Source organism: Helianthus annuus, chromosome 15 (assembly GCF_002127325.2).
Source record: "Helianthus annuus cultivar XRQ/B chromosome 15, HanXRQr2.0-SUNRISE, whole genome shotgun sequence".
Classification (NCBI taxonomy): domain Eukaryota; kingdom Viridiplantae; phylum Streptophyta; class Magnoliopsida; order Asterales; family Asteraceae; genus Helianthus; species Helianthus annuus.
Window position 1 is genome coordinate 168,136,501 of NC_035447.2, and position 10,826 is coordinate 168,147,326.

The 10,826-nt window shown below is 42.1% G+C and overlaps 1 protein-coding gene across 1 annotated transcript; it reads left to right on the forward strand.

Moving 5' to 3' along the window:
• Positions 1–6,431: 6,431 nt before the first annotated feature.
• On the forward strand, positions 6,432–8,222 carry LOC110914603. Its single transcript, XM_022159391.2, has 5 exons — positions 6,432–6,636; positions 6,711–7,174; positions 7,421–7,600; positions 7,910–8,120; positions 8,206–8,222. The coding sequence occupies exons 1-5, from the start codon at positions 6,438–6,440 to the stop codon at positions 8,220–8,222; spliced, it is 1,071 nt and encodes a 356-aa protein (XP_022015083.2). The 5' UTR covers positions 6,432–6,437.
• Positions 8,223–10,826: the final 2,604 nt, after the last annotated feature.

Below are 10,826 nucleotides of genomic sequence, written 5' to 3' on the forward strand. Positions count from 1 at the left end.
AGATTCGTAGATCTACTAGTTTTGAACACTATTTCATAAGTAAAATCGATTTTACACAAGTTCATGTTTAGTGTGTGGTAGAGTTTCATCGTTTAACCCTTTGTACACTTCAACATACTCTATGTCATGATCCATGATCATGACCAATCCGGGTTAGACGATGATCCGAGCTACCACAACATAGATCGGCACTAAATAATCACACAAAACAAGTCTTATAAGATTTACACAACCCTTGTGCTTTTAACCAACAACTTTAACATTTTAGTAGACTTTTAACACATCATCTTGTATGTTCATGAGTTTTAACCGTCATATATCATTTTAACCACTTTAAAATAGACCGAGAGGGTGTTTCAAGCAACTTACTACTAGCTCGAGGCTAGGGAAGATTCTAGTCGAAGAATGAGTGGATAAAAGCAATGAGAAGAGGTCCTTCGCGTTCCGAATGCACCAAGCTTCCTCGTATGTGATCCTCCACACTTGTATGCCCTTGGAATAGCTTGATCAAGACCAAAAAGTGGCGGTGGTGGTGCTATGGTGGTCGGCCGAGAGTGAAGGAGAGAGGAGAGAGAGATGTGAAGTTGAGTTATGTGGTGGAATGTTATGATGTGTTTAACCTTGAACTTATAGACAAACTCTTACATGTTTAACCATTGGATTTCATGTCCACTTGATATTAGACATGGAGATTATAATAATCAAGCAAGGTACAAAGGTGTCCCCTTGGGGACCGAACTCGGTTAAAAGGGGGGGGGGGGGTATTTGGTTAGATTTCAACTATATAGTTAGGATCTAGTTACATAATTAGGAGGTTAATCAGGTTACTAGCGTGTTATGCATTAAAGCGGGTGTTAGGGTATTCAGGGACCCTAACTGGCTCAGAAAAGGAGAAACAATGTTGTTGGCAATATTTTTATGTTCCGGGTAAAGTCCGGTTGTTCGGTTGGATAGGGATCCGTTTAAGCGCTTAACAAAGCTTTAAAGTGTCGTTATTATTATTTTTAGTGACACAACTTATTCCCGACACTTTGGAAAGTGTCTAGTAATATTTTTCTCATGCTTTGGGCACTTTATTAGTTAGCTAGATGCTGAATTGTTAATTAAAGTGCTGAATTTTGTACTTAGAGTACGTTTTAGGCACATCCGGTCACTGTAACTTATATCTAGTGGCGCAGTTCTACAACCCTTGTATCCCTACACTCACTACTAGTGTAGTAACTATTTCTGGCTCATACAGGCCTTAGAGGCAGTGTCTGCCTGATGCTGGCTATATCAGCATGTTTAATAGGTTATCCGTTCATAGTGCTACTGTGCTTTTGTGCTTCCAGATTGTCACTAGAGTTTAGTATGTAAATAATGGAGTGACAGCAAATAGAGTATGATGCAAGTATGTATATGTATCAGTATTTCAAGTAGCAGTTCATTCACAATTTCAATCAAGCACGATAATTAAGCAGTAATTAATTATTAATTAAATCGTACGGATACCTGGTTTAGTGTGGGTTGTCACATGAAACTCATGCCTTTTTCTCTACTAGGAGGGTTGCGACCTTCAGACCTTCGATGTTCTGAACCCTTTTGGCGTCTATCATAGGAGTTAAAGTTTCCTCTCTTTCTGGCCGGGCTGCTACCTCGCCAGTTGTTTCCTCTTTTCCTTTGTTCTTTGATGTCTACTGCCTCCTCCCCTCGAATGTGGGTCTCAGCCCTTTCAAGAGCTTCTTCCAAAGTTTTGGGGAGGGATTTGTTCCCTCGTGAGGTATTTAGATGTAATGGCGTTCATATAACCGGCCACCCTCATTTTTTCGTCTGCCCCCACATAGGTTAGACCTTCCTTCTTGTATCTCTCTATGAATTCTCGAAGGCTTTCATCATCTCTTTGCTTGATCTGAAACATCACTGTAGCATCTTTAACATACCGCCTTTGTTGGGAGAAATTGGCTAGGAACCCCTTGCTAAGGTCATCGAAGCTTCGAATGCTTCGAGTAGGTAAGTCATTGAACCAGATTCTTGCTGATCCGACAAGGGTTTGCATGAACATCAAGCAATATTCAGCGTTTGACCATTTCTCGATTCTTGCGGCACCGGTAAAGATCTGAAGATGGTCTTCAGGATCTTCAGTCCCATCATATGTTCTGATGTGGGCCGGCATTTTGATCTTTGTCTGGAAGTCATAATCGGCTATCTGCTGTGAAAAGCATGAAAGGTTACTTGGTTTATAAGGTTTGGCCAAATCTTCTTCAACCCTTGTACCCACATTGTTGTTACCATTGTTGTTCCCTTGAGTGGCTAGCACTTGATTAATGAAGTGTTGCCATGGGAAGTTGACCATCATCTGGGTCATCATCTGAGGCATGAGGTTGAAGCCTTGAAGGCTTCCGGGTGCAAAAGAACAGTTAATTCCCAAGGGAGTGCTCATAACGGCGCTTCGTGCTAAAGGGAGTACCGACAAGGCCTGTTCCCATGAAGTTGTCGTTGAGGGCGGAAGACTCGTTACTCTGGACTGCAGGAGCTGGTCAAGGGTCAGCTCATGGCCTAGTGGAGCACCGCTTGGAGCAGGTTGGGACGAGAAGAGAGGGTACACTGTAGGATTTGGCCTTGCGGACAGATATGGGTTAGGATTTGGAGGATTAATGGGTCCTGCCTCATCCCTGGATGTAAAAGGAGGAATAGGGGGTCCAGGAGACAATGTTGGCTCAGGTTCATCATAGTCTAGACGGATCCTCGCCCCTTTGTCCCTTTCTCTACTCACATATTGGTTGAGGAGAGACCTCAACTCAAGGAAATTGTTGGCGACCCCCTCCGGGGTAAGTTCGACATGCGACGTGGAACTGGTGATACCAACATTAGGGGAAGGGACCCCTGATCTGGACGGAGTAGGTGTACTGAAAGTTAGGAACTCGGGAGTACCTCCCGGTGTCGAGAAAGAAGCAGGTGTAGTTGCATGAGCTTGACTAGCACCTGGGGTAGAAGTGTTAGGAACCTGATTCACTTCTCCGGGAGATCCACTTTCTGACATGGCAACTTCAGGAGAATGGAGCTACACTACTAGGTCTTATGGAGAAAAATAGCGGCGTAGCCCCATGGTGGGCGCCAACTTGTTGATGCAACAAATAATAGACCAAAGATAGTAGCGGGATTGGTTAGGCAAAAGGGTTGAAGGGTTCAACTTTGCCTAACACAGGTCTTGGGGTCCCCCCACGTTTGCAAGACGTGGAAGGAGGTTCACTAGTTTGTTCTTGTTGTTTGCTATGAATTCTACTCTGAAATGTGTTCAGATTCGGATGAAGGAGTAAGCAAAATGTGTGTGTTGGAAGTGAAAAGAAGTATCTTGCAAGAAGCAAGTACTGATGATGTATGGCCAGAGATCTTGAGAAATCAAGGCTGGCCTGGAATGTCTCCGGAAGTAAATGAAGTGTCAAATATATAGGAGAAGACATCTTCCGAAAAGGAATGCATTTGACTAGTGACCCTGCTTGCAGTGAGGGGCTTACCCTTTCGGGGGTTAAAGCCTTTTGACCCCTGGATAATAGAGTGTGCTCTGCGGACCTGCATTGCTTTTGCGGCTGGTGGGTTGGTGAAGTGATTCGGAGATGTGACCATTTACTGTTCTCTCACTGCTTTACTTCACCTCCTCGACTTTTCAACCTTCGAACCATTTAACCTTTGAGCACTCGTGTATTTTAGTCATTTTATTTTGTCTTGAGCTACCCCCGTCATCCTAGTTTAGTATACAAATGAATAATACTCTAGTTTAATTTCCTCCTAGTATCAACTATTTTTTACTTTTATACATATAGTGGATCAATTATACGCACATGCATATGTACTAGTGATTTTGGATAAAAAGAATTAAGTTAGGATATCAAATGGGCAAAATAATTGATACTACGGTTTTGGATGATCAAGTGTAAAGGGGTTAGTGCATAGTTTTACTAAAAGACATGCTTATGTAGCTATAATGACAAACTTGTTCTATAATATGTATAAGTTAAGAGTAGAAAAACATAATATACACTCTATAATGTTTCTAACATAATTGTGTCTCTTTTAATAAATGCTAAAAGTTATTGAAATAAAAGACATGATATGTGCTTTCAAACAAATAGTTTAATGATATAGAAATTGATTCAGAATAAACAAAAAACGAAGAATACTCGGATTTGATCGAAACCTTTGATCGACACCTTTTATAAATAAACCAATAGCACACAAATAAAATTACCCTAACAAACTATTTATACTAAATCAACATCTTAATTGGAAAACAAGCAACCTAAACTACTCAAATAGAAAACAAAACTAAAACTTCGTTTTATCATCTAATACGACTCCACAAATAAAACTTACTAGTTAACGCTCTAAACTATTAAGCTATGATAAGACTAGCCCAACAGTTACCCTCTTAATTTTGTCATGCACTTTTCTTCAATAAGTTGGTTCATTGTCTTCTTCATACTATGCCAAGTTAGCCTCTTCTTCTTTCCTCGTTTTGGGCACGTATTCACAAGGTGACCAAATTTATTGCACTTGAAATATTTAATATGTCTCTTATCTTGTTGGACCTGCTCTTCGTCTTGACCCTTCCTAGACACCCAACCCTTTTCTTGGCCTTGTCCTAGATCATCCCAACTTAAACTTCCACAACAATGTTTGCACACATGCTTTTTCTCCTTTTCTATTTTAGCAAACATTAGGCTCCCATGAATCTCTTCTCATTTATCATATCCTTTGATACGCTCCTCAAATGCCTTCAATCTTCTAACGGCTTCATCTAAGAGCATCGAATCCAACTCAAAACATTGTTCAATTGAAGCCACAATTTGAAGAAAAGGCTTAAACATTGAATCAAATAGCCTTCTAACCAATTCCTTTTCTCCAATTTCATGTTTGAGACTCATCGCCTTTGAAGCTAACATGGTACGTTTAGTTGCAAAATTATCAACCAACTCACCCTCCTTCATGCGTAGTCATTCGAGTTCCCCCTTTAATGTTGCTAGCTGTTGATGCAACAAACACAGGACCAAGGATGGTAGCTTAACTGGTCAGGCAAAAGGGCTGAAGGGTTCAGTTTTGCCTAACGCAGGTCGCGGGGTCCCTCCACGTTTGCAAAACGTGGAAGGAGGTTCACTAGTATGATTGAGATATTTGCTTTGAAGTTCTTTCTTCGAGACTAGCTCGAATTCAGAAAAGAAAGCAAATGAGATGAATTTGATGGAGAGTACTTTGGAGGTGACAAAGAACTCTTGAATGACAAGAGATTAAGGAATCTCTGCTTTTCGGAATGTCCAGGAAGTGTCTTCGAGCTGTCTTCTTATAGTGGAAGACACCTCTCGAAATGGTATGGACTATACTAGTGGAACCTGTTTGCTTATGGAGGGTTTCCCCTTTTGGGGTTCAAGGCTTTGGACCCCTGGTTAATAGGGTGTGCCTGTACAGACCTGCTCTGACTTTGTGAGTTGGTGAGCGTGAGTTGGTGAGATGAGTTGGTGGACATGACTAGTTACTGTTCCTCGATTCACTCATTATACAGCTTTTCATCCGATGAACCTTTCAACCTTTTAAGCTCTTTGCATATTAGTGATTTTATTTGTCTTTGGGCTACCCCCGTCGTCAGCCCCCCAAGTCAGAGGTTTTTGGGGTATTATGCTCAAAGACTTCTGACTTTTATGCATGTCTTTTTTAAAGGCTTCAAGGGTTCGTTGTTTGGAGGCTTGAAGGGTTTGAGGCGGTTACTTTTTGAATTTTGAATTTTAATCGATTTGACAGTTGATTTGACATGTGTCAGGCGGCGGATTGGCAGAAGTTACTTATTTACCTTTAATGCCCCTACTTTACTCTCTTATTTGTTTTAACTATTGTAAAGTTTCTTCACTTTCTTTGCAATCATTCACCGTTTTCCTCTTCTCAGGTTAGTTTCTTCTCCATTTTCACTTTTACTTTTTCCGATCATGGGTGCCCTTAAGGATTTAGCGAGGTCATTTTCTCGATTGACACAAGAGGAGGTAGACCTGTTTTGTCTTGAACATGGTATTGATAAACAGTTTAATCCAACCGCCCCTGCTTGCGATGCTTCCATTGACAAACCGATTCCTGGTTTTATTGCTTTGTACTGTCGGCATTTTGAATGGTCTAATCTTCGTTACCCTTTTTCGTTTTTTGTTCTAAATGTGCTTGAGTATTATCGAGTGTCTTTTGGGCAAGTACATCCGAAAGGAATGGCTAGGGTTTTGCACTTTGAAGTGCTGTGTCGTGCTTTAGGTTATGATCCTTCATTGTTGCTCTTTCGGAGGTTCTTCCGGTTAGCCAAAAATGGTGATTGGTTTACTTTTGAGAACACAAAGGTTGAAACTTGTCTCGTTTCCTCCATGGTTACGACCCTTGGATCATGGAAGAATACGTTTTTCTGGGTTTCTGAATCCCTCATTCCTTTCAAAATGGTGTGGAGGCATCCGGATGCTGTTCTCAACGATCCGGAGCCTTCCGAGTCTGAATTAAATGATGCCTTTCTTTCAGCCATTCGGGGGTGCCCTTCCAGGGTTCGTCCTTTTCCCGAACATTTGTTAGTGCTTTTAGGGGTTAGTAATATTTGGGCAAAAGTTGATCGGGATCCGGTGTTGATGAGAAATGGCCTTGGTATGCATTTTCTCCCCTATGCCTTTTCGTCTTACTTTGTTTGTAACTTATTTTCTTTATTTGTTTTTTGGCAGTTATGTCTGCTTTGGACTTCATCAAGAGTGACGATACGTCCGATGTGGTTTTTGAAGATGCTCCGACTGTGCCGGGTGAAAATGTTGTTGTGAGGACCTCTGAGCAGAGGTTTGAGGGTTCAGGTTATGTCAGTGTTGCAAATGTGAAGGGTTTTACCAAGTCCAATGTTCCCAAGCCTTCAACTCGCCGGTTATCTCGTCGTTTACTGAAGGCTACTCCTCAATCCACTTCCACTGAGCCAGTGGATTTGAGTGATGACATCGAGGTTTCTGAGGATCAGGCTGAGGCAGAGGTTGAGAAGGAGAAGGAATTAGTTGTGCGTGGTAAGAAGGTTCGAGGGAAGAAGAGTGTTGCTACCCCTGTTCAAGAATCGTCGAGCAGAGATGTTGAAGGGTTGAACCCTGAGGGCACTTATGTGCCTTCTTGGTTGGTTAAGAATGATGACACTTTTAAGGATGCTGCTGTTTGTGAAGATGCTCTTAGTCATCTTGCTCCTCCTTCCGTTCGTGAAGCTATTGCTGAGATGGATGATGACACTATGTTATCTCGCATGGTTTTAACTACTTGCAACCTTGCAGCCATGCTTCCCCAAGGGATTACACGCTTTCGCCAAAGGATGCGGGAGTATGAGGATTTTTCTAAAAAGAAAGACAAAATGAAATCCTCCCTTGCATCGATGAAGAAGGAAGTGGCTGGGTTTGCAGAGAAGGAGGCAGCTTGGAAGAAGGAGATTGAGGATTTGAAGAAGATGCATGCCATTGAGATGGGTGACTTGAAGAAGAGCTTTGAAGCTAATTTGCTGAAGTTGAAGGCTGATCGAGAGGCCTTATCTGTCCAGCAGAAGGCTTTTCGTGAAGAAAAGGAGGGGTTGAAGGCTTCCGTTGGTCAGGTGACTGCGGATAATCAGTGGTTGATCGAGCATGGGTTTTAGCAGGTTGTGACTTATCTTTTGCACTCTAAGGAATTTAATTCTGCCCTTGGTGATGTTTACACAAAGCTGCTGAACCTGGGGAAGCATCAAGGCCTTACTGCTGGCTATAAACTTCATGAATCTGGGCAACCTTTGGAGAAGTCACCCATGTATCGCCCCGAGGCTTCTGATGTTTTCAAGGCTTCTGTTGAGCAGATGGAGATGCTAACTTACCCTTATATTCATGAGGTATCCTCCTGCTTTGGTAAGCCTTTGTCTGTTTTACAGGGATTGAAGCCTGAAGGGTTGAATGAGAAGGTTTGTGCTGAGGTTTTGGGCTCTTTGTCGAGGAAGAGGTCTTACTCCGGGGACAGTGATGATACCCTTTCCAGTCTGCCTGAAACCTCGAAAGATGCTGGTTTGGAAACCTCTGCGGTTGGTGGTGAAGAAGGTGTGAAGGGGAAGAAGACAAAGAAAGCTAAAAAGTCTAAGGGTGAAGGTTCCAAGCCCTCTGATAACTGACATTTATTCGTAGCTTTCTTAGCAAACATTTTATGTTGTGTAATGTTTTAAACAATTTTTAGGTTTTGGGGACCCTTAAGGTTCCCATGGTTGGTTGGTTGGGCCTATATGGCTGTTGAACATTAGTTTTATCTGCAAGTCACTAGGGCTTGCTTTGACTATCTAATGAAGGTCTTTTATGGCCTTTCTGACTATGACATGATGGTTTGGTGTTTTTGTTTATTTTACTTGCTTGGTTTGTTTTTTGGGGTTTCAACCCTTCAAGCTTTTTGTATGGTTGCTGCCGGGTTGAAGCCTTTAACCTTTCAAGCTAAGTATCCGTTAGTTGAACACTGGGCAGCTTCTGATTTGGTTTGTATGTTTGGTTGATGGGCTTGTTTATTTTTATTTTCTTGCCTTGTCTTTGTTTACTTTGTCTTTATGTTTTTTACACTTTAAAGGGTTCAGTGCTGCAGTCACTTTGCCTTAGTGTTTATCATCAAGACGTAGTATCTATCCTTTTCTTTTATTTCGTTGTGATTTGTTTGATTTCGTAAGTCTGTTTATTGGGTACATTTTTTAGACTTAAGGAACGATTGGTGTAGGCTGTTCAAACCTGTCTATGAGACACTATTGTTTTTCTTTGATAAGTCTCATGGAGTTGTATTGATTTAGGAACTCACCCCTTATATAGGTCCATTCAACCCTTGAACCTATTGAGCAATATGGCCTGGGAGCTCATCCCCTTACATGGCCCTTGCCATGGAGTTTTTTGCTAGGTTCTCAACCTGATATTAGGATAGAAAGACAAGTTTGATAAAGTAACTTCATTCATTCAAGCAACATTTGCTTTTACAAAAGGTTTTTGTTTTGCTACAAACCAAACTTTCTAAACATAAAACCTTCTAAGGGTTTTTCCGTTCCAGTGCCTTGGAAGCCTTTTGCCTTCTGAATCTGCCAGCTTATAGGATCCGCCCTTGTGTGCTTCGAGGATGGTGTAAGGACCTTCCCATTTTGGGCCTAGTTTCCCTTGGTTTTCCTTTTTGCTGGCTTCATTGTTTCTGAGGACTAGGTCCCCTGGCTTGAATCTTTCGTTCTTGACCTTTTTGTTGTAATAGGCCTCCATCCTTTGTTTGTACTTGGCTTCTTGTATTGCTGCTTGATCCCGGGCTTCTTCTAGGAGTTGCAAGTTCAACATGGTCTCTTGTGTGTTTACATTGGGATCCATGTTGACAACTCGTTGGGTTACAACTCCTATTTCAGCTGGGATTACGGCTTCGGATCCGAATACCAAGCTATACGGTGTCTTTTTGTGACTTGTTTTTTCCGTCGTTCTGATTGCCCATAAAACGCTAGGCAATTCCTCCAGCCAATTACTTTCATATCTCCCCAATCTTGTCTTGATGCCCTCTACAATACTTCTGTTGGTTCTTTCAACCTGGCCATTTGATTGCGGGTAGGCTACTGAGCTGAAGATTTGGTTGATCCTGTACTCCTTGCACCAAAGGCTGAAGGGTTTCTCGGCGAATTGTTTCCCATTATCGGTGACAATTACCCCCGGTAACCCATAGCGACATATGATATTCTCCCAAACAAAGTCTATGACTTGTTTTCCTGTGATTTTGGCAAGGGGTTTAACCTCTGGCCATTTGCTGAAGTAGTCGATTGCTACCAATAGGAATTTTACTCCCCCTTTGCTTGGAGGGAATGGACCGACAATGTCCATTCCCCATTTATGGAATGGCCATGCTGAGGTTATGGGGACCAAGTCGTGTTTGGGACTTTTTGGTATCGGTGAGTGGATTTGGCAGGCATCGCATTTCTTTAGTTGCTCAGCGGTGTCACGATGCATTGAAGGCCAGAAATATCCCAAATTCATGAGCTTTGCAACCACCGATCTAGCTCCAAAATGAGCTCCACATATTCCTTCATGCACTTCTTTGACCAAATATTTGCTTTGTTCAGGGCCCACACACCTTAGTAATGGTGCAAGGTATCCTTTTTTATAGAGGATTTCTCCTTGCAACACATATTGTCTTGCTTTGATCTTTACCCTTTCAGCTTCCATTTGGTCGTTGGGTAGTTCATTGTTTTGAAGGAACTTCTTTATGGGAGTCATCCAATTCGGACCTTCCTCGGTGACCACATCTTGTACTTCCAATTCATCAATTGAACGAGCCTTCAACACTTCAACCAACACCTTTTTTGTGAGGTGGGCGAATGTGAGGGACGCTAATTTGCTTAAGGCATCTGCCTTTTTGTTTTGGGATCTTGGAATTTGTTTGATGTTGCATGCTTGAAAGGTGTTCATTAATTCCTTGGATTTTTCTTTGTACCTTCTCATGTTGGGCTCTTTGGCAACGTAGCTGTCATTGACTTGGCTTGATACTAGTAGTGAATCAGTGAACACTTCAAGCTTGTTGACTTTCATTTCTTTGGCTAGCCGGAGACCAGCAATCAGTGCTTCGTATTCAGCCTCGTTATTGGTGGTCTGAAAGTTGAAACGAAGAGCATATGTGAATTCTAGCCCTTCAGGGTTGATTAAGATTATACCAGCTCCTGACCCTTCAACGCTTGAAGCCCCGTCTGTGAACAGTTTCCAGGCTTCAGGGTTGGAGGGTTCAGTGGTTGTGGTGTTTACTTCCTCAGTCTTTTGGCTTGGGATTTCTACTAGAAAGTCAGCCAAAACCTGGGCTTTGATTGC